The 24251-nt window shown below is 47.2% G+C and overlaps 1 protein-coding gene across 3 annotated transcripts; it reads right to left on the bottom strand.

Annotated features, from left to right (window-relative positions):
• Window positions 1–303: 303 nt before the first annotated feature.
• On the bottom strand, window positions 304–24162 carry SLC31A1 (solute carrier family 31 member 1). Of its 3 annotated transcripts, none has more exons than XM_032200104.1 (6): window positions 24115–24162; window positions 9059–9119; window positions 4425–4540; window positions 2186–2258; window positions 1626–1794; window positions 304–944 (listed from the first exon to the last, which is right to left on the bottom strand). In XM_032200104.1, exons 3-6 carry the CDS (start codon window positions 4533–4535, stop codon window positions 743–745), a joined length of 555 nt encoding a protein of 184 aa, XP_032055995.1. In that variant the 5' UTR covers window positions 4536–4540; window positions 9059–9119; window positions 24115–24162; the 3' UTR covers window positions 304–742. The 3 variants fall into 3 exon arrangements, with proteins under 3 accessions (XP_032055995.1, XP_032055997.1, XP_032055996.1); XM_032200106.1 differs by lacking the exon at window positions 24115–24162 and adding an exon at window positions 21627–21742; XM_032200105.1 differs by lacking the exon at window positions 24115–24162 and adding an exon at window positions 9340–9492.
• Between the last annotated feature and the right edge of the window lie 89 nt (window positions 24163–24251).

The following is a 24251-nucleotide window of genomic DNA, read 5'->3' as shown; positions in this document are numbered from 1 at the left end:
AAACTGAAATGTTATCACTTGAAGCTGAGTAAAACCACTGGATGTATCAGAAGACTAGCAACATTTGTCATACTCTGATGGGCTTGGAGGACAGACTCCCCTAGACCCCCTGAAGCACTGGGGTCAAGGTACTCTCTTGCCAGGACAGACCTGAGTGTGTCTGATGTGCAGCACCAAGTCTTCCTCAGAGGCTGAGTCCTATGGAGCTCTGCCTTAGAAGGTGCCATTGGCCCCAAAGCCACAACGCCAGGAAGATCTCCTCCCCTGGCATTATGTACATATTAAAAAAAAAAAAAAAAAAAAAAAGTAAAATAGCCATTCACACATGTAGGCTCCATTGGAAACTCTGATCTTTAGCTACTGTTCATAAAACCTTCACAGATGTACATTTACAATTTAAAAACAAAATGGTTGTTTTTTTTTTTTTTAAAAAAAAAAAAAGAATAACCTCTACATTTCTGTCAGCCAACTAATTTCAATCACAGCATAATCTAAGACTAAAGCAAATCCTAGCCAACGGCTACCACGGGACCCTCAAGAGTCAACCCAGCTGCCAGCCTGCAGCATGGGGGAGCAGCATATTCCAGCTCCTCACATCCCTGCACCCCAGCTAGGAACTTGTGGTGAACTCCAGTTGATTTTCTTTGTATCTTTTCTTTCAGCTTAGGAATGATCCAGTCTACATGATGGCTGCATTTCAAGAGAGCAGTGGGATGGAGGGGCTTCTGGGCAGCGTCCAGTGTTAATGGCAGTGCTCAGTGATATCCACAACAACTGCCTTTTTCCAGCTGAAGAAGAAATAGCCCATCCCTGCCCCTGCTGCCACAGCTATGCAGAGGTATCCGTTGTACGTCATGAAGATCAGCATAAGGAAGTAACTGACCACGACTTGAATGATGTGCAGTACTGTCTGCAGGAGGTGAGGGAAGCTCAGCATCTGCTGCCTGACAACACAAAACCCAAAGAACAGTCAGCATCCGTGAGACGGAGATGGGAAAATGCACATTCCTTACAAGAAAACAGAGCTCAGGCTGATGAGATGCCAAGGTGGGCATGAAATGGCAGAGGAGATAAAGCAGGCTGGACATAAACTTTTGCATGCATTTGTCATTTGGACCTGCTTTTCCCCACAGAGTTAACTGACAGTTAATGAAATACAGTACTTGCTGGGAAGACAAAAGTTTTAGATGAGAAATAAAACTGAAGTTTATTTTAACCCCATTAAAAAGCAGAATTGCCTTTTTTCTTTCCATTTTTTTTTTTTTTTTTTTTCCCCTCTGAGAAGAGGCTTTGACTAGCTGTCAACAGGATGATTCTAAGGATTTTTTGTCAGGGTGGCTGGCGATAACACCCAAATTCTGTTTCTGGGAGCTCCCCAGATGTGTTCTTTTCGGCTTTGGAAAGAAATAATATTAATAAAAGCTCATCTGCATCCTTGCTGCTTTCCCTCTTTTGTCCTCCACCCTGAAGGCTGGCCAAGTCATTCAAGTGTCTAGCAGTGTCCAAGTCTGCAATTAATGTACTTTACAAAGAGTTATACTGACTGGAGAAAGTTTATTCTGTCCCAATTTTTGCCTTTCTCAGGTGTTAAAAAGATTTGTCTTATAATGAAACGAGATTCTTACCCAACAGTTTTGTGCGTCTCCATCAAGATAGTGCCATTGGGACCTGGCACTGGCATGGAGTTGTAGCGAATGCTGACTTGGGATTTACGAAGCAGACATTCTCGGGCAATCTTAAGGCCTTCATAAAACATGGCTAGGAAGAAGACAGCCACAAAGGCACCAGCCATTTCTGACAAAAGAGGAAATGTTATTCTATCTGTGGAACACAAGATGTTTCCTTTAAAACGTGTCAGAAGAGACACCACACGATTCAACAATGTCACACTGCATGGCCTACAACAGGGCACTTGTGCACACACAAAATGGTGGTAAATGTGAATTTAACTCACACACCAACTGGAATTTCATACATGAAATGAAACCATCAATCACTTTGGCTAGTAAGACTAGTAAAATTCTGAAACTACATGAACATCTTCCTCTTTTTTACCCCACAGATGCCATTTAAAATAGATTTGCTGTGGTGTGTCTGGATATTTTTGGCATAATAAAAAGTAATACCAGCAACCTTCATCAACCGCAAACACTTTATTTGGAATGGTCGAGACAGCATTACTAACCTCCAGGAGTATTGATTGTAAGTCCAGAAAACAGCAATGGCACATTCTCATAGCTGAAGTGGAAAGTCATTGCCTGTCCAAGACATAAAGAACATCAAAATGAGCCTGAATAGTCCATGCTGAGATGGAGCTCACAAAATATTTAACAAAGGCTGTTGTATTACACCAAGAATTTAGATCATTTCAGTTGGTCACAAGATAGACAAAAAAACCTCTCTACTTTAACAGACACAAGCTAGCCATGGCTGAAAATGCTCCAGTTTCCAACTCTAGCTCTTTTAGGTAGTGTCCCTTGTCAAAAGGCATAATTCTTCAAGGTCCCTGCAGAGGAAAAGTGCCTTCTCTTTGCTTTTGCAGTTTGCTTTCTCTTCAGCATCAGTATCAATAGTAGTCAGGGACTGGGGATGTCTCTATGGAGCTCACCCTTGTCCCCCCATGACTACTCATGGGTTGGGGTACAGGGCGCTTACTTCTCCTCCCTGACCTCGTATGAGCTCTCACAGAGAAGGGCTGGTATAGCTGAATCCCCTGGCCCAATCCTGCACTGTGCCAGTTGATTATTGTCTCCCTACAGAACCCCCTAATACTCTAGGGGAGAAGGAGAGGCCTAAATGCATGTACAATAACGACTATTATACAGAGTGGGACCAGAGCTTCCCCTGGGTGAAAACAAGGGCTTCTGGACCTAGACAGAGAATGCTGTGGGAAGGGGAGACACCAGTGATCCCAGCTAAACTGCAGTTCGTGTCATCTTCCCATCCAGGTAAATACATTGCAGCTTAGCATGTTTTGAGCACAGCAGACATTCATGGCCCCAGAGCAGAGTGACTATGAAACACCAGTTTTTAAAATGAATTTAGTATCTTTACATTTATGCCAAAAAAAAAAAAACACAAAAACAACACAAATCAAAGAGTGTTCAGCCTAATTCCATAAACCATAGCTGAAACAGGTATTGATACTTGGTACAAGTGAGGAATGGGAATATGCATTCATTGGCATGTATCCAGTTTATTATCCAGGATACTTTACCTATTTACTTCCTTCCCTGACCATCGTATGAGCAATATCAACTCAAAATGTCGTGCACTTAATCAGACTTTTCAGCTGGCATGGTCCTGTAATTATCCGCTAAGATAAGCAAGTGATACTTGTAAAGAAACAGTAATTATACAAAAAGTAATAGATTGGAGAATGTCACTAATTAGCTGTAAGATCATATGAAGAGCTTCATGAGGAGCTCTTGAGACTCTTTTCCAGATATGCCATCGGTGATAAGGCAGGACTGTAAGCTCCACTGGGCTCTGTACGGGGCCATGTTCAGAAAGGGAAGGGTTCTCTAATCCTCTGCTCTCCTGCTGTGATACTGTGTGCAATAGAAGTAGCAGCAGTGCTGCTATTTGGGGCGTATGGCTGCCAGGCAAACTTTAACTGAAGGCTTACAAAATGCATTTCTGAATACATCCCTATTTTAGATTGAAATGCACGCTCCTCCCTCCCTTAAAAGCTTAAGCTCTACTTTAATAATCTCAAACTCACCCCAAAAGTATTTAGACAAGGGAGGAAGAGCTGATAAAGGCCCTAGAAGTGGCTACACACAATGACACAGATCCTACGGTCATCATGGAAACTACAAAGCTTCAGTGATGCCAGCGTGCACAAGCCTGAACTTGCTTAAATCAAAGCCAGCTTGAGCAGCAGGACTCAGGAGCAGCCCACCCTTACTGCCAGTGTGGCAAAGAGCCCTGGTAGCAGTTTGCTCCCCAATCCCAGTGCGTGCCTAAAGTTCAGGAGAAAAAGGGCACAGAGTTTGCTTGCCTGCAGGTCAGCACAACCCACTGCAATAGCGTGCATTCCTCTCAGTGACGGTTACTGTTTTAGTTAACAACCCAGGCAAACTGCATCCACCTCTTTTTCTTGCAGGAAAATGCTCACTTTGAATTGCTGCCTTTAGCTTGCCAGAGAGCTGATGCCAGGCTGGCTGCTAGAAAGGTTTTTGCAGGGAAGACCGCTTTGCCACAGGATCCCCAGCTCTGAAATACATTTCATGTTGCTTATCACCTCCTACCACTCTCACCACAGGAGAGCACAGTAGGGCCTGGGTTTAACTGGATTGATTCATGCCTTCTAAAGCTAAGCTAAACTTCCAGTTCTGAAGACAACAGTCTTCAAGATGACAAGTTACCCTGAACCACAGACAAGGAAAAACACTCCACTTCATGCTGACTGTGCTACTTACCATCATCATCATCCCAGATCCATGATCATGTCCCGAGGCTGCTGTAGTGTGGTGATGATCAGGATGCATGGTTGGCAACATGGAGCTGTTCATGTGGGAATCGTGAGACATCTTCACTACAGAGATAATCAAAAAGGCATGTGAAAAAATGAGACAAACAAAGGGGAAAATTATATGAAGCTTTTTTCTAAACAGAGGACAGTTTCTCTACTGCTGCTGCAAGAGAATATACTCTAAGCCACCAAGGTATCGCCTGAGAATAACTGTCTCTGGATAAACTCCTGGAGCATCCTCATGGTCCTGCACTCTGACTGCAAAGAACATACAGCAAAGCAAGCAGGAACATTTAAAGGAGGTGTGTCCCTCTCAGCTTTACATCATTGTGTTGCTGCACCATCCTAAACATACTTGCCAGAAGGGCAGCATAATGTGATTGAGGTAGCACATGGAGACAAGTGCTCAGCATAAAGGAACATTTCTTATCTGTAAGAGGAAGAAGTCTCTTCTCAATTGCAGTCATGCAAGAGGCAAAAATGTCTCATGCCCCTTTATAAATTGCATATACTAAAGGATCAGATTACAGTATTTCTCTTAATTGACAGTTATGCATTTTATTGGGAACATGTTTAACCAAGAAACGACGTTAGGTGGTACAAGACCTATCGCCAGGCAAAGGTCTACAATAGCCACAGGCAATCCAATTTCATTTCCATGAGCTTTACTTTGTCACATCTCCCCTCTAATCACATTACACACAATGAGAAAAACATTGAGAAGGCTGCCAGTCTAAATCCCTAATCAGGTTACTGCAAATCAGGTATGTCTGGACATGCTACGTTAAAAATAAAAATGCACCTAGTGGTTAGATGTGCCCAAGGACCCTGCACTCTGCGCCCTGCACAACCTGGGATGGAACCAGAAACAATTCTTGGTGTGCACTGAAAGTTCACCAGGTGGAAAGAGCATCAGGACAGAAAACAACCCGGGAATACCAGTCAGTCCTGAAACAACTGGATTCATCAGAGTGATGATCCAGGCAAAGACAACCCCAGCATAGTCCAGGTGAGATACCACTGAAGATAAGCACTACTGCTGCTGTACTAGATCCTGTCTGGAGCACTCTGTAGCCTTCTGGTCCAGTCCACAAGTAAAATAAAGTGAAATCAAATCAAAATACAGACACTTTATCTGATTAAATTATTAAAAAAATAAGGGGGGGGGACTTCCTACTAGGTAAATCATCAGGAGCATTTATAACAGAGAAAAGAGCTTTAAAAGCTCTAAAAATCTAAGCTATTAAAAAGCTCAAAAAACCTAAACTAACTAGTTTAGGAAACTGAAGTACATTTGGTGTTTGAACAGATAGGTATGAATATATTTAGACCGGAAATCAGAAGTGAAACTCTAGAAAAGCTCTCCAAGCTGAAAGCAGAACTAGCAAGCAAACACCCAAACGGCAACCAGCTGATGGTGGAGCTGCTCCAGTTTGTGACAAAGACCTTATGGCAGAGCTGTGCAGGGACCACTGGGGGCCCGGGACATGACAGTCAGTGTGTCCTTGTGGACATCAGTGACAGGAGGTGGTCTCAGAAGGCTTTGGAGTTAAAGCAGAACAGCAACAAGAGAAGTTAAAGATTTGTGGGAAATAAGGAAGCAAAGTTAGCAGTGCTGGGGAGGAAAGCAAGGGGAAAGCAATTAACACTGAAATTAATGAATGAAAGTTTGTAGCATACCTCTTACTGCATCAGACTCCTCCACAATAACTTGCTTGGAAAATTAACTCATAGTATAAGCTACTGGCACTGGCTAAAAGCAGAATGTATTCCCTGCCCATAGTTCTAGTATTTCATGGCTATTCCACTTACCTCCCCCTCCGATCTGTGCTTAAATACAGAGACCAGAAAAAGAGCTCTGAAAAATGTTCAAGGAAAAAAAAAAAAAAAAAGACAGAGACTAATGCAAGAAGCAGCTCACCTGACACGGACGGGCACTGCTGAAGGAAGCCCACAGAGCAAATAGCGTGATTTTCACATAGTATAGCTTTAAAGCTCACTCTTTCTGAGAGTAAATGTTCAAGAGCTAGAACTGAAGTCCCAAAATACAAGCACTTGGAAAGGAAGCCTCTGTCAAGACACACAAGCTTCAAAATATCTTTTGCAGCAGAGAAGGAAGAGCAGCCAAGGTGGTTTATACCATGGGATCAAAGATAAGTGTGCCACAAGAGGAATGAAGTAATGTAAGAACCGCCCCTCTCCCCTGGCCAAAATCTCGTCTCTCCTTCTTCTTTTAGTTGACTGATCCACAGCCTTTGCCCTGGCACTCTCAGCAGTGACTGCAGCCCCACCTCACCACTCATTCAGTTCAGAGCATTACGCTGCCACCAGACTCTGCAGGTCCCAATGCACTCCACAGAAGCCCCGGCTCTTTACTAGGTCAAAACTCCCTCCGTGGTTGGTTTGCATCCAATTTTTCACTGATTTACTGCCACCGGTCTTCACAAAGACTGAAATAATGTAAGTCTTCTCTAGGTATTTACAGTGTATGTCCCTTGCAAACAACAAGGCCAGTACTTACAGCAGCTGCATGTGGCCGGGCAGCCTTTGCACGGCGTACGGAGCCTGCTGGCTGCTCACCTGCGTGGCTCCTTGCCCCCAGTCCCCCCAGTGCTGTGACACCGAGCCCACCCCCAACTGCAGTTACCAAACACTGAAAGATGTTTTGTGAGATCCTGAAAAGCATGGGGGATTAAGTTACTCAAGAGAAAATAGCCAAGATCGACCCTTCAGCCATCTTTCTGTTACTAAAGATAACCAATGTGTGGATACAACGCTGTTTAAAAATAAATCACTTCCAGCAGAACAACCCAGTACAGTAAGTCTCTGAGTTTTACATCTTAGCAGGTCTGTTTACCCTTGTCTCAGGGTAAAAAGCAGTATCTGGACAGCGGGAGCAATAGACTAATGCTAATATTTCAAGCTGCAAATCTCTGCTTTGCTTTTGCAGACTCCAAGAAACAAACTGCCTGACACGAGCTGTGCCTGTCACAAAAAGAAGGTCACCATTTTTAACAAGCCTGGTGCCATACCTAGCAAAAAACAAACACACCCTGGTTTCTGTTACAGCAAACTCTCTAAATAACTTTAGCCATGAACAAACCCAGCATTGCAGCAGCAGGTATTTTTGTCTGAATGGGTGACTTGATCTCCCAACCGGTGCCTGCTCCACATGTTTGCACAGAGGGAAAGAGGTGCTGGGGCGTGTTCCTGAGCACGCCCCGGGCAGGGGACCAGGAACAGCCAGCGGCTGCACCAGGCTCCAGCACTTCTCTGTGTTTGCACACCTAAAGACCTCTCGGTGTACCTGTCTCCACGCTGCTCTGTTACCAGGGATGCACACATACAAGGATTTTTTGTTCCCTCCACAGTAATCTACCACATACAAAAACAAATAGGGTGGAACGGGGCAGAGGAATGAGGAAGTTCTTTCCGGGGCTTGATTCTTTCGCTTGTCCCAGGTCAGAGAAGCCACAGCCTCTGTTTCACGACCCCTTAAATTCTTAGGGAAGACAGCAAGACCCAGAGCTACGTGCAGCACCTCTCCTGCTTTAAGCTGTCACCTCAGAGCAGGACGGAGCTGAGCACACAGGCAGGCTGTGTTCACACACAGCTTTGTGCCCCTCCGCTGCAGTGCCACTGTGGCAGCTCAGCAAACCAGGCTGGTTCCGGGGAATCACAGAAACCTACAGGCAGGAACAGGACCTGGCAACAATGAACTGTTAGCTCAGGTTCAGCGCTGGGATTTACTTTCTCCCTCTGCCAACATTTCACCAGCGCTGCCTCACCTCACGCACAGAGGAAAGCTTTGGCAGTGGCTCCAGGGCACGCAGAAGGGAAGGAAGACGGGTATCTTGTGCCAGTGCACAACAGAAAGAGTGGGAAAAGGAGCTGAGCCTGGTGAGAAGCCAAACACAAAGCAGGCTTCTCAAGCAGATCTCAGCCAGAAGACAACTGCCGTTACAACCTCTACAGTAGTTTCTCAATCTCTTGTGGCTCTGCTCTGGAAACAGTTAATCCAGAATCCTGTCAATTCATAGGAAATCACAGTTTTCTGCGGCAAACAGCCTTCCAGACACCCAAGGGAGACACACCTTTTACTACAGAGGACACACAGCAACATACAGGATACACAAACAGGACAGGCTCTGGGAAGAAAGGATCTGCCAAGCTCCCAGAAAGCGCTGTACAAGTCAGCTCAGTCTGAAACGCGGAGCATGAACAGAGTACCTCAGTCACATTCAAAAGGAATGAAGCCACTTTCCAAATCAGAAGTCTAACAGGATTAATAACGAAGCCCTAAATGAACACCCCTTCCAGCAGCAAACTCTCCCCTTCAGAACAGTGCCCCATCTTTCCCATGCCAGTTCTGAAAAAGCAAGAAATAAAACCAATTCCCCCGACTTTGCCCAAAAGCCTTAAAATACACCTCTTCAGCTTTCTTTACGCTAATTATTTGTTCAACAGAGGCTGCTCTGGCTGCTGTGACCCAGCGCAGCAAGCACACCAGCCCTGCCTACAGGAATAGCTCCTGCACAGCACCCCCGGATTTCTGCCCGAGCACAGCTGCGTGGTTCTTACCTAAGTGTCTCCAACAGCGTTTCTGATAGCGAGAACAGGGTCAGGGGGTCCTTCTCTCCTCCTAAACAAGAAGTGAAAAACATCTGGTAAGATTTACTGACAATTAAAATGAAAGCACCCAAGAGAAAGCCAAGGGAAAAAGATTAAAAACGGCAAGTTGAAAAGGCAAAGATCTCTTGCCTGCACATCACGTACAGCGCCGTCCTGCATGACAAAGAAACGCTACGTACGAAAGACATGAGTCATGGAAAAGGCAACCCAAATTTCAGTGTTCTACTCACGGCAGTCCGGCTGGCAGGCTGTTTGAGTTACCCTGGCTCTGAGCTCGTGGCCTCAAGCCCAATCTTTTCTTTTTTTTTTTTTTTTTTTTCCTCCCAAGTGCTGTAAATGGAGGTGGGATGGGACGCTGAGCGTCTGCACACGCTCCAGCACCACTCCCTGGCTCCAGCCGTGGTCAGCACCGAATGGTCTGAGCTAGTCAGCATAGGACCCGCGCTGCTGCTACTTCAGTCGGTTTCCTGGCAAACTTGACAACTTTAACTGCTTCTTTCCCAAACTGGCGGACTTCCTCCAGGATCCCAGGCTTAGCTTCAGAGCTGCTTAAAGGGACAAGGGGACAGCCAAGGGACAGCCAAATTCCACCTGTTGCTACTACAAGAGCACCCAGCAATGCCAGCCAGAGCCCTCCTGCGCCAAGCTGCACAGGCACACTTTAAAGATAAGGGGAACAAACAGATCGTTCTTCAGCAATTTACTGCAATGTGCTTTACAAATACGCACCGCTGCTCTCCAAAGCCAAAACTCCCCTCGGAGCTCTCCTCGTTGCAGTTTCAGCAACCCCAGGCTGAACTCGGATGCTCAAGGAGGGACTGACCCCACACACACACAGTTTGACCCCCATACCTCCCAACTGCATGCCTCTTTCCCCTTGCACAACTCCAGAAGAATGAACACTTACTTGTACATTAAGAATGTCAGCTATGTTCACAAGGTCACAGCAAAAATGTGTGGCTTGGCCTGGAGCTGTGTCACTACCTCAGAGTCCCACCCAGGAGCCTTCACCAGAAGTTTAGAACTTCCTAAAAGCTCGACACAGTAGAAGGAGTAAAGACAAGGAGCAAGGAAGAGAAGGGAACAGCTTCAGGAGGGAAGCTCCGTATGAAGGTTAGCTTGCCAGGCTGCCTTAGCTTGGATTTCCTGGGTTCTGTCCAGGACAGGAGAAGCTTGCAGACTGAATCAGTGGAGTCGAGCAGAAAGATACGCTGCGTGACACAGCGCACCTTCCACCTGTAAGCACCAGGCCCGTGGCTGCCTGTTGGTGCAGATGGGTTTCAGAAGGCTCAGAAGGAAGAAGACAGGCAGTCTGGAGGATGTCCAGGCTCAGAAGGAAGAAGACAGACAGTCTGGAGGATGTCCAGCTCGAATCAGAGGGTGGAGTGCAGGATGGGATGGACAGAAGAAAAGCTCTACCAGCAGCACGCAGCGTGCAGCCTCAGGAGGAGACAGTGCCGGGGCAGCACGACACACAGAGGCTGCAAGCAGTCAGCAAGGGCATGAGGAGGGAGATGCAGCAGACCAGCAGCATGTGGAGAGCGGTTCTTCAGCAGCTACCAAGCACAAGTGGAAGAAAGGACTTTTACAAATACCCTAGGGGGCTGTTAGAATGCAGGGAGGGGAGAAAGCCATGTGGAAGAACTGATCCTCCGCCACCACCTCCACCAAGGACCCCAGCTGGAACCACTACAGCACAGCCATGGATGCTGGAGGGCACAGCAGGGCACCCAGCACCCCAAAATCACTCCGTTGCTCACGAACCATGCCTGAGACAGACGGCTTGCCCAGGCTGAGAGGGAACCTTCCTCAGACCACCCCGAGAAACTCACTGACTGAGGCAGGATATGCAGGGAGAGCGAAGCAAAGCCTTGTGCCACCCACACAGGGAGCTTCAAGGGTGAACAATTAATCCAGAACTCAGCTCAGGCTCTCTGCAGAACAGCCAGATCCCACGGCTGGGGGCAATGATTACGCTCTGTAAGTACATGCCCCTTCCTCAGTGCCTGGGGGATCTTGGGGGGGGTCTTAGCAAAGCCCCCGAAGAGCCATGCCAAAAGCGTAGTCGTTTTGCTGTTTTTCTCACACTTCATCTGAGCTGCAAAGCTCTATCCTTCAGGGCTCCTGGCTGCCACTGTTTGTTTGTTTTTTTCTTTCCAACTCTTAAGTTTCTTTCCCACATTCCACACTTGTACCAATACCTATTTGTTCCTCTCGTTTTAGGGCTGCTCTTTCCCCAAGAGACAGAGGCTGCACCCTCCTGATGAAGCTGTCACGTTATAGTCCTGCACATCACAAAAACGAGTGGTCCAACACTGGAGCATGGATTCCCGCTGGGATGCTGGCTCGCACAGACTTCCTGGAGTTGCAAATCAGTTGGCAGCTCCGAGCAGCTATATACGTCAGTCAACTTTTAATTAAAATTAAGATTAGCAGAAGCTGATGAAGTATCAGCGTTGGTCCTCTGTATTGAACCAAAGCAAGACCCACACGTACAGCTAAGGTAAAAACTGACTGCCTTCCCCCAGCATGATCCCTGTTACCGAAGGAGGGGCCAGAGCTCTTCCTCTTAACATGGCCCCAGCCACGTCCCTCTCGGGGAGTTTATTTTCATAGCAAACTTGTCTGATCACCTTCTGTTAGAGACCCTGCTTGATCTGCCTCCCTGCAAGGGGAAGGTCAGTCCTAAGCTCTCAGCTTATGCAGACTCCCCAGGAAATCTCTAAATCTTTGAACACAAAACAAAAAAAAAAAATGATCCGAGGACAAGCTGTTCTTTACAGGACAATGCACCAGACTGCACGAAGCAGAGTATCAGTCCACCCATGTCATTACTAATGGGCCCAGTGAAGTGGAAGGCAGCAGAAACAATCCTGCATAGCAAAAACACTGACTGTAAAACCCAAAACAGTGGAGGAAAGGCTAAGAAATGCTAGCAAGGGATCTGCACAGACGGAGAAAATAACATTGAGTTAGGCAGCCTGAGCAACAGAGGGACTCCTCTGGTGGTGCTCAGCCACACCGAAACTGCAAGAGATGGAAAAGCAATACATGGTGGGCAACCACAGGCAGCACGGCAGAGCTGAGGAGTCCTTGCCAATGTTCTCCTGGCTGCAGCCTCACTCCTGCTACCGCAGTCTGCCAGTTACAGCCCCAGTTCACGCACACCTCCCATCAGGACCAGCACTGGTCCTCCGGTGCCTCACAGCGGGCCCCAAACCCCACCAGGCTGAAGTTCTGCTGGTGCTGGCCACTTCTCAGCCCCATCAGGCGAGCAGGTAAGCTTCCTTCCACGGAGATCACAGCCACATTTAGCACGAGGCAACAGCACTAATGCCGTCACTCCTTGCTTTGTGCCTTGCTCTCACAAATCCAGGTCAGCAATGCGCTGGGGGCGCATCAGCACAGGGATCAGCAGGAACTCCCCGCACCTACAGGAGAAGCCAGGACACACTCTCACACGAACTAACAAGCATTAAGGTTTGTTTTGAACGCAGAAATGCAATCTGAGAGAACTCTCCATGCTGGGCCCAACCTGGGGGTCACCACCCCCAACTTCTCCCCACCACCCTGGGAGGATCGCCGCCTCTTCAGCACAGCAGCTCCCTGCGGTCCCCTGCGCCGTGCTACACGTGAAAACATTGCTGAAGGTGTGCGACAGGCTTTTGGACTGAGGAGACAGCAGCATGTATTCCTGCCTAGACCACAGTCATGCAGCTGAAAATAGAGCATCACCTTGGCACTGAGAAATGCAAAAGCTCAGGAAGGGCACGACACCGGGAGAGCCGCTGGAATTGCACTTGGCAGCTCCTGTGAGCACCACAGGATGCAGGCTTGCAAAACACGGCGTGGTACTTGCCTTGTCTACAGGTGCTGGTTTCACAGACACCGCTGAGCACACATCTGCCACAAAAGGCTGGCTCGAGGGAGCTTTTTTTGGGTGATGGACAGATGCTGAAACCATCACGGTGCTGCCGATGGTTGGCGACCTGTGCACACACGCATGCACTGCTCTTATCCACACAAAGGACAGCCGGGCAGGAGGCAGTGACAAGTTTGGGAGAAAAAGATGTTAGAAACAGCATGAACTGCAGCATTCCAGTACACCAGCAATAACCTTCTACCATCCTGATAAAACACGAGTCCTTTAAACCTGAGTGATTCCAAATTAACGCGGAGTCCCTGGCGGGGCAGTTTAAAGGATCCAAGCACATCCCAGCCTTGGCCTTCCTTGACAACCCCAGCCAGCGGGACTGTTCTGAGCTGAGCAAATCAAAAGTGCAGCTCAGGAAACAAAGCCCGGCCACCTTGGCCCAGTGGGCATACCCACTGACCAGAAGCAGAGGCCAGGAACAGAGCTGTCAGCGGCGCGCTGTTTTTTCACTGCTAACCCACAGCAACAAACATCTCGGTCGGCATTCAGGAAAGGGGAGATGCTGCACCAGTGGGTGGCGACCTGGTGACAAAGGCGGTGCCAACTAAAGGCAGCCACAATCTCTTCAACAGTTCAAAGTCTGCCTGCTCACCTCTGAGGGCGCCGAGCCTTCCCGTCCCCTCACGGTACCGCTCCTGCCCTGGCAGAGCCGCAGCACCTCCACCCAGCCCAAAGCAAGGAGGTGCAGGTGCCATCGGGTGCCAGTGCAGAGCTTTTGTGCCCCTCCCGAGCAGCTTCTTCCCTTCTGTACGTAGGCAGCACTGACCCACACCCACTTTCATTTCTCTATTTCTTCCATCACCAACCTTTCACGTTCTGTATTTGCTCCGTGCTGTTTATTCCTCTCCTTTTTGCCAAGCAGTCACCCCTCTTTTCTGCCCCCCAAGGGCAGAGACGTGCCTGAGACCGAGGCACCTCACAGACACAGGGCCTGGGGAGTCAGCGCCAGCCCCACGGCTCCCGGAGCAGGGCAGCTGCCACACCAAGGCTGTCCTGCTCATCTGGGTGTGCCACGGGATCACAAGCGCCAAAAACTGACAGAGGATGCTCCGTTACCATTTCTTCCTAAAACTGCCAGGCTAAAGGGCTCCTCCACCAGGATTCCTCACAGCCAGCACCAACGCAGAGCTAGTACCAACAAGTCTCCATCAAAGGCCGTTCCCAGGAGGCATCTGCAGAAGAACTTCTTCAGCACTCCCTGTGCATGCCAAAGGCTTCTGAAGCAATTATCCCGAGACTGCAGTCTGGCAGGGCAATTTATCACAGCTCCATCTCTCCTCCTCAGATCATCAAGGGTATGAACCAGCAGCACAGTAACGCGTCCCCATCTCACAAAACGCCCAACACCCAGGGAACAGAAACCTGGAGGCCTCCCCTCGCCCCAGGGACCGAGCTGTATTTAAGCAGAGATAAGGCAGAGAGGTTAAATCCCAGTGGTTTAACAGGCCTTGGTGGGATGCCAGCATAGCTGAGCACATTCTCACTGTACCTGACGTTCAGGCAGGACCCTTCTGCTAGAAACTTCTCGGTGCTTGCTGTCAGCCGGAGCGAGCGGCCCAGCCCTCCCTGCTGCCAGAGGAGGGCAACAGGACAGCAGCAGGGAGGAAGAAAGAAGAGAGCTGCCACATGACCCGCACTTTCCAACATTACACAACTTCTTGAATAAATAGACACTTCCTTATCCTCGGCAGTGGTTTCTGCAGAGATGTTACACAACCGAGCCCGGGAATGGTGAGCAGTGAGATGCGATCCATGCGGCTTGAGGGCCGGGCACGTCCTGCTGCTTCGCCCCGTGCTGAGGGACTGCAGCGGGGCCTGAGCCTCGCGATACACTTCAAACACTTTTTAATCTAAAAAAACACAATCTATATTTGAAACCTTATTCTGACAGAGATATTAGATAACTTCTGCTTCCTGAACCTAGCTCTGAAGGAGTTGACATTCAACCCCTCTTCCTATTTTATATGTCCTAATCAAGGACAGCTTCTAGCATGGATTCTTCTATTTACAAGAGACTTTTGTTTTGATTTAATGATGGCAAAATTCACATCTGAAAAAATAAATCATAAAAAAAACCTTTTGTATACAACCTTCTTCATTGTGTTCACTAATTTAGCACTCAGATTCTTGCAGGTTCATGCCACCTGCAGCACTGGTATGTATGAAAAGGAGAGAGCTTGCCTCACCCAAAAAGGGTGTCCCTGCCCAGAGGGTAAGGAATTGTATCATTGTTTGTGACCATTCAGTGGCCACACGTGGATGCCATCAATCCATAACGAACGCCGGACAAGGTACTGCTTGCAAGCTGGTATCTGATAAAGCATTGCTACATGGTTTGCTGAAGTGGAATACACACACCAGTATAAACACTATTAGCAGCTCTGACCAGCCCCAGCTAAAATGGTGCCTTCTAGTCTTAAATCCTGTAAAATTGTAAAATAATCTCAGGAGATACACAATGAAACTAGGAGCCAGCAAGCACATTCTCAAGTAAGCAAGCAAAATTTTCTGCAGTTGCAAAAATGCCGTGTGACTCAATGTGCCCTAAAAGTGCACTAGCTGGCCTTTAATACAGGTGAAACATTACTGATGTTATCTAGTGAGATCATAAATACCTTTGTCTCATGCAGACAGAACTAATGCACAAGGTAATAAAATGAATAGCATCATAAAATGAAGCCAAAAGTCCATCAACACAATTCAGAAGATTCACAGATCTTCCTCTACTTGACCTTACTGTTCCTGATGAGACATCAGGAGTGCTTGTGGTTGAAATTTTTCGTCACAGAACTGCTGAGGCCTAGGAGACCTCCTGAGATCATCTCATCTAACTTCCCAGCTCAGCTAGAGCAGCTTGCCTGCTCAGCACCTCATCACCACCTGGGCACTACAGCTGCGCGTGTAGTTTAATGCCCTGTACGTGCCAAGGACTCAGCAGTTCTCGCAGAGATGGGGAGGAGATGCTGCATGCTCTGGAGAGCAAAGGTTCTCCGATTGATGGACGTGGATCCAGATCAGCAGCCTAACTAAAAAGCTCCTGTTCTTAAACATTTCATCCTGGGAATCCTTTGGCAGAAAAGTCTTCCCTCCAGTCAACCCAGGCCATGTCTAAGGCACTGCAGTGGGAACAAAGACACTTTTAAGTGGATGGATCAGCTGACAGCAACTTAGCCATAGACACAAACCTGCACACACAGAAAACAGGCTTGGTTTTTCCCTTCGGATATTTTTCACCATCACAGCCAGTCTTAGGCCAGAAAGAGCCAGTAGCCACACAAGTTCTAAATTGGCTTTCAGGCTGTTTTGAGAATCTGGACAAGAAGAGAAGCACCCTCCAGAAGTCCTCATTAATCCACTTTTAGGAATCCACTCAACACATATGAGATATACCCATGTAAGCAATTCATACTTGTTTTTCCATCTCCAGTACTGCCACACACTCATCGCAGGGCAACACCTTCACTGAGCATTAGCTTCTACCACATGTGAAAGCTTCCTTGAATAAAAATCCCAGGAGCACATTTCGCTCTAATTTCTCCTCCCTTTCTTCTCATCCTTAAATGGCTGTTTGCCTACAGTTGCTCCTCAGGTGCGTGTCCGTATGCAGACACAGCATTTTAAGGCGGCCACTCAGCCGTCCGCCTCCCCTGGAGCTGTCATGCTGCAGCCCGTGCCAGACCTTGCCGCAACAGCCACACGTGGTTGATGTCAGCTCACACGGGAACACGCTTGGGTTTCCAAGTCCTGGTCTGGCGTGTCAGGGTCACCTTTTAAACGTTGGCTTTTCACTAAACGACTAATAGTTTGCAAAACTATTTAGAAAAATATTTAGTTTTCCCTGCTTACAGAAGCGCAACGCATGCCTGCTCGTTTCACTCTCTGTCACCATCTGTGACTCTGTCTCCGAACAAAATCTTGCTCTACCAGAGCTGAGGAACAAAGTATTTGGGGCTTCAATTGTCCAAAACATTGGTTTGTTTTGAGAAGCCTGAAGCTGTTTTTCAGCAAAATGCAAGGTGGAATGTATGTCACCATCAGCGAAATCCATGCTACTGTGCTTTTAATTAAGCCCAGGATGTTTATCTCTGGCTCGGCAGATGGTTAAGACCAAAATATACATCTCCAGAGGCACTTTCCCACTCTTGCTCTCTCATCTCAGATAACAGCAAGAAGATGGAACATTTGACACACAAACAGTCATGTCAATCCTTGTAAGAGTTAGGGAAACAAATTCATTGCCCTAGTCCATAGAACAGAGCACCTCTACATTTTCACTTTGGGAAATGCAAAAATACAATCCCACCTTGAAGCTTTGTCACCTCAGCAGGGGAGAAGATCTGCAATACCAGGAAACAGGAAAGGGCCATGAAACCAAGCCATGCTCTGGGAAGGGACTTGCCTTTGGAAGAGTCAAGTAGTCTTGGTCTCATGACACTCTTCTGACAGGATTACCCCCAGGGTGTAGAAAGCTAGAAGTAATAGCGATCAACAGAGTTTTGATTCTAGCTCTGAGTGACAATAAACCACCCTGGGAATAAGCCTTAACACTGCCTTTTTCATCTAACTCTCAAATCCTTGGGCTGCCACAGAGCTGCTAATCCAAAGTAGAAATGATTCAGAGCTTAAAAAAAAAGAAAGAATCTGAGTACTTACTATTCCAGGGACAGATTTTCAATCTACTGCCTCCAGGAGAGCAGTCTTCTCCAAATGGGCTACAATCCTGAGACGGATCAAAGTTTCCAAACTTTCAGATAATGCTGACAAGCAGAATGCATATCATTATCTATAAAAAGGCTAATCATTAACTACTGCTCGGATTTAACTCTGATCACTTTTACTCCGCTTTAGACCTGTTTATTGCCTGACCCACAGCTAATTTCAAGCCAGACCTATTACCTGCAATCTGGTCAGTGGGGAATTCAGCTTCACCTTGGTAGGCAAAACCAGGGATAAAGGCTGAAGCAGCGGTGATTTGGGCTACATTCTACTCTGGGTGAAACCATCTCTCACAAAATATTGACAATCCCTATTGTTACAGCCAAAGATTTCATATAACCCAAGATAAATATTTGCCGCTCGACCTATGCAGCCCACAGAAGGCAGAAGTCAATCATGTCAGGACCAGATGAAGGGCTGGGATGCTCACAGAAAGCTCCACGATAGCTAAAGTAACTCCCGAGTTTTCCTCACAAGACCTTTTCAAAAATGCACCAAGATTTTAGAACTCTGCCCTTCTAAGACTGACTAAATGCGTTGTAGAGATGATTTTCAAACACACTGCAAAAAACATGTTTCAGATCTTCATTTGTCAGAGAAATTAGTGCTTTGCTTGCTTTTGGATATCGTTAACAGAACAAGCTGAGGTTCATTTAGTAGCTATTCCACAAAGAAGAAATGTGAAGCTTTCAGAGTTACAGGTCAGTTTTTAGGGTTTTAGAGGGGTGGCAAAAGATGACAATGAAGCAGATACACGATAAAATGTGCAGAAAGTCTTCAATGACACATCCTAGTCAAATACTGACTCTCTGACCTCTCTGATTAGTAGCTGGCATCAGCGATAGAAGAATAAATGTGACAAACAAGAAAAAGTTCAAGAAGCTCTACTGGGCTCTGCAATATAAATGCCTGTATTGTAAGCACAGTGGTTTCAAGAGCTGCATGAAAAGGAATCAGCTGGCAAGCAGCGCACATGATCCTACAATCGTGATGCACTGGAAAGTTTTACTTAATTCAGCAAACTAAGGAAAGTCGTATCATTGCCAAAAGGTATTTTTAAGCTATTTTGTATTCTGCCCGTTTTGCTTCTCCACTAAAAAGTAGTATTAGACTTCATTATGCACAGAGCAGGATATTTTATAACTAAGGACACCACTTTGTGTTTATGCTCTGTATGAAGAAGGCTGCACAAAAATGGCTTTACAAGTACAACCAAACACACAGCAGGAACACAAAAAACTCTTTCCTTTGAATTATTTAGGCTTCAATTTGACAGTTTCTATAGCTTATTTCTCTGGCTTCCTTCAGTCTCAACTGACACCACCTTAAACATTAAGGTTCAGTACTTCCTTGTGAGATAATGTCTTATCCCAAGTTCACGACGGCCACCAAAGCTAATGGAAACCTGATTTGTATAAAACTCTCCTGGCAGAGAACCCAGAAATCATGACTCAGTCTCTCATTATCTCCATCAGACCAGGAGCTCAGATAAATATGGGAGCCATAAAAGAGTCAACCAAGAGAACCAGACCAATGCTCTAAGTTGTATTTCGCTTCCATAATATTCCATGGCTGGGTGTGTTCCTCAGGAGCTTGAGCTGCTACTTCCCTTATCACTTTGATGTCCAAAGGTTGACTTACCATATCGGAAACACGCAGGGTATCTTGCTGCCCTCCCACGGAGCACTGCCCTGACAGCAGCTGCTGCTGTCACGTTCTGAGGGCTGAAGGAGAATGAGCTGGGATCGCCTGCCTGCAGGGAGCACTGCCTTTGAGCCTGCTCCATTTGTTAGTGTTTTTCTTTCCCAAGTAAAGGATGCAAGCTGGAAAACGCAGGCAAGCTGTGACAATACATTGTCAAATCGCTATAGCACAAAGCCCTTCAGAGCAGGAAAAGTTAACTGAGGTAGTAACTGATTAAACAGATCCCTGGCTCTCAGCATTGCCTCTGTCCAGACAAAACATGGAGAAACCCAGCCGGGAGCTGCGAGGAACTGTTGGGCTGCACCGTGCACCGAGGCTGGGCACTCAGACACCGAGCCCGCAAAGGCCTGCTCAGATATTCCACACAGAGCGTGTTCAGCGTCTGAAAGAAGCAGGCCGGGTCACAGGGACAAGCATCTCCTTCAGCAGCCTGGAGCCATTTGCTGTGAGGTTCTGCTTTTCAAACAGCTGCTTCTCCAAGCTCACAAAGCAGCAGGCTACCTGGAAGGCTACCGAGCGTAAGCTTGTAAGATGAGGAAGTGCACTGCATCTTGGAGGTGGCCTGAAAGTACCTAATCCTACAAATCCAAGTCCAATTAAATTACCTGTAACAAAGAAAAGCCTGTAAGTTTAAGTGTACGCACACCTTCCACCAAGGAGACACCTTAAGTCTTCAAAAAAAGAAAAAAAAGCTAAGACTGTCAAGCCTTCTCTTAGGCAAGTTAGCCAAAAGATCAGCTCAACATATCAAAAAGCTCATTTTCCAAGCTCACGCTCCTTGAGCACAGGAATGAGATTTGAATCTTTGATCCCTACTGAGCATGCATGGGAAAGGAGAGCTTTGTGAAGCGAAGCAGCTCCCTGAAGTCACAGGAGAGAACTTGGTGTTCTCGCTGTTGGCTGTACAGCAGCTGTATCCTCTTCACGGCGTTCTCCCAGCTTTGCAGTCCCGATATCGGGATGTGCTGAGCATCCAGTAAGAACTGGATGCTCAGCACATGAGCTTCCAGAAGAAGCTCAATCACTTGCAACGTGCTTCCAGCACTGGATGAGCTTCCAGAAGAAGCTCAATCACTTGCAACGTTTTGGTCCATTATCCAGAAATACCATGCTCTGCTGTATTAATTTACACCAATATTAGAGCGAACGGATTGTATGCACGTAGACCTTTTTTAAACAGATTATAAATGGCTTCCACACCTGTGGTAAAACAATGACTGTGGGATTTGGTAATTTTATGTGTGCACAGTAAAAGAGAAAAAAAATAGATTTAAAATTAAAATATTTTTTCATATAAGCAATTGTTCCAGCCAGCAATCAGTTGCTCAAATGGAAAGGACTCTTGCAGATATGAACTGGTGAGAGAGAGGGAGGAAAAGATATCTTGTGAAATCCTTGCTGAGCAGATGGCAACCACAATTGGGGCAACAGAGAAGGAAAAGCATAAGAAGATATTTTATCACAGCCTCCCCCATCTAGACTTGGCTTCTAGACCAGAAAAGTCAAGTTCCAGGACCAAAACATGAAAGGTTTTAGAAAGTTAATTTGTAGTGCAACAAAACAGGAGTTTAATTTGCTTGCAATAACTAGTTCCATTATTCCCTGCATTAGCAGATTCCAGCTTTCAGCTGAAGAAAAGGTTAATGAAAAAATCATTGGTCTCAAGTCCCCTGGGACTTGCCTGGGAATATTTCCAGAAACTAGAGTTGAAACAAAAGGCAATAGTATTCTATTAACTAAGATTCAATTTTCTTGAAAAAAAAACAAACAAACAACAACAAAAATACATTAACTAAACTGAATCTTTTTCATCCTTCCCTAACAAAAAAGTGCCAAGACTCCCAGCAATTTCCTGGCAGATTCCTGGAGAAGTTCATGCTGGCAGTCTGCTTCAGCTCAACCTCACAAAATTCTGAGGCAGATTACTGCTAACTTTCAGCGTGACCTTCAGTCAAGTGTGGAGAAGGCAGGTCTCAGAGACATGAAATTTTCCTGCTGGGCAGAGGAGTCTTTATAGCAAATACAGAAGCCAAAAAGGAAAGGAGAAAATATTATGTTTTAGTTCAAAGAATACAAAAATTTTGTCTTCCCTCTGACCTAACATCTGACTGAAAAACAAGATCGCTGAAAGGAAGCTCCTTAGGGCACTGACTAAAGACTTACTGTGCGAATACGGCAGGTCTTCTCATCTATTTGTAGAAGACTGTTAAAGGTTAGTGTTCTCAGTGCCTTCCCTTCTCAAGAGTAAAACTCTCATCCAGGGATAGGGTATCTCACTCATCCAAAACTTGGAAGTTGCTCTGTAGAAGTGGGAATCAGAGAAGAATCCTTCCAAACCTTTTTTTGAGAAGAGAAAACAGCAGAGAGAAAAGAGGGAAGGGAAGGGAAGGGAAGGGAAGGGAAGGGAAGGGAAGGGAAGGGAAGGGAAGGGAAGGGAAGGGAAGGGAAGGGAAGGGAAGGGAAGGGAAGGGAAGGGAAGGGAAGGGAAGGGAAGGGAAGGGAAGGGAAGGGAAGGGAAGGGAAGGGAAGGGAAGGGAAGGGAAGGGAAGGGAAGGCTTCTTGTCCTTGTGCCACTGCAAGTCAGAATACCTGTCAGGGACCACACTTTTAAAACAAAAAAGCACACATGCAGAAGTGACCTGAAAAGCTGACTTAATTCTTCATCTTTACTGTAGCCTGGAGAAATTATTGTAATTATCCACCTATCTCAAAAGCTGCTCTAGATTAGAAATCCAACAGGAAATAAAAATAATTCTTTGTAACATCCAACAATTGGCAAAATCTCAGTAGAGAACAGCTGTATAAAATTTAGCAGTTCGTACAACAAAGTTGTGTGGGAGTGTACAGCCCCTCTGGAAATATTATTCTTTTCTATCCTTTTTTTTTTTTTTTTGGGGGGGGAAGAGAGGGGGAGAAGCAGGGAATGAAGTAAAAAATGCATAGTGCAGATTGAATCTACATAGCAAAAAGCATCACTTTAATTTTGTATCATGCAGCAGCTGGCTTCACCAAGGTATTCATGCTGCTCTGAAGCCAACACAAATTTAAACGCTAATATTTACACATCATTTTCAATGCCCCACGTTTTAAGGAAGGCTGAGGAAAAGTAGCACATAATCGAAACCTTCCAGAAAGTCTCAGAAAATGTTACATCAGAAGTAGTAAGAATCGGAGCAATTAAATTGAATCCTAACTTAGCCTACACAATCCCATATTGTTACTCATAAAAAATTCTGCAGGAGCTTTACTTACTTCAGGCTCAAGCAGAGGCAAGTGAAGATCAAACAGATTAAAAGAAACTAATAAATACTTGTGAAGAGAGTTTAATCCACCCTTGCACAAAATACCACACTAGTAAGCATTCTGAAGCTTGGCATTTGAGCATGGACAGGAAAACTTGGTCTATGATTGTGAACTCGTGTGCAGCCACAAGCCCGCTGCAAGCTCATTTGCTGAAGAGGGCGATGAACAAAGCTTAAATTAATAAAAATGACAAGTGGTTAAGGATAGGCTTAGAAATGAGGCTTGCCTTAGTGCTGCAGTATGCATTTCTACCAGAGACTTTACCCCACTTCACTGAAATTAAGACTGTGCCGAATCCCAGTTTGGGAAAGCTCAGCTCAGGGGCTGTTCGTGGGACAGCAACCCTTGATCGTACCAGAACTTTCTTACTGTCTTCCTGATATCTAAATTAACCCTTGTACTTAAAAAAAAAAAAAAAAAAAACAAACAAAAAAAACACAACAACAAAAACAAAGGTTGGGTACACATGAATATTTTCAACAGGACTTATAACATTGGTGTTCTTAAGTCACTTGAAAATTAAATGCTAGTGCATCACTAAGCCTTATCCATACAGGTCTTCGCTCTTTAAAATATGCATCCTGACTACTGCAAACTTGACAGAAACCAAGAGGGAGGCCGAGCACCAAATTCTCCCTTCACATCAGCAGCTCGGGACGCCCACCCACACGAAGCTCACGTCCGCTGGCCACTTCCCGGTAGGCACGATCTGCTATTAGCAATTAACACCGAACTATTTATAAGGCAGCTATCACGCGCGTGTGTGTGTTTCGAACAGAAGCACGGGGTTTGTCCCTGTGCAGGTGTCACTGGCACAACACCGAGCCCTGCCCGCAGCGGCCGTTCCCTGCCTGCGGCTCTGCTCCCCCAACGAGCAAACCCCGCTGGGACCCGGCTCCGGGACACCCGGCCCTGGGGTTTCTGCTCTCAGCAGACCTGGGTTTGGGGTTTCTGCCTTTGGGGTCCCGGCGCCCTCCCGCCCGCAGCCCCCGGCGCCCCCGAGCGGCTCCGGCAGCCGCAGGGCCCCCGGGGGCCGCCGTGCCCGGCCTGTGGGCACCGCCTGGGCGCGCACCGGGGCTCGGTGCCCGCTGCAGGGCCCGGTCCGGGCGGCTCCGACACCCGGCACCCGCCGCGGGGGTGCCAAGAGCCCCATGGGGCCGTCCCCCCCGACCCATACCGGACCCATACCGGACCCGTACCGCCCCCACCGCCTCCGCCGGGACCCCCCGGACCTTCCCGGTGCCCCCCAGACCCCGACCGAGCCCCCCCCGGGCGGCGGCACCTCCACCCCCCCCGCCCGCCCGCCTCCCTGAGGGAGCTGAGGGGGGGGCCCGGCCTCGTCACTCACCGCGCGACCGCCACGAGGCCGGGCTGCCTCGCCCCGCCCCCTGCCCGCAGCGCCCGCTAAGCCCCGCCCCTTTCCCCCTCTGCCCCGCGCTACCGGAGCGCCCGGCCCCGCCTCAGCGCCGGCCGTAAAGCACCGCG

The sequence above is a fragment of the Aythya fuligula genome, chromosome 19, assembly GCF_009819795.1.
Source record: "Aythya fuligula isolate bAytFul2 chromosome 19, bAytFul2.pri, whole genome shotgun sequence".
NCBI classification, from domain to species: domain Eukaryota; kingdom Metazoa; phylum Chordata; class Aves; order Anseriformes; family Anatidae; genus Aythya; species Aythya fuligula.
This window is presented reverse-complemented; position numbering and strand designations above follow the sequence as displayed.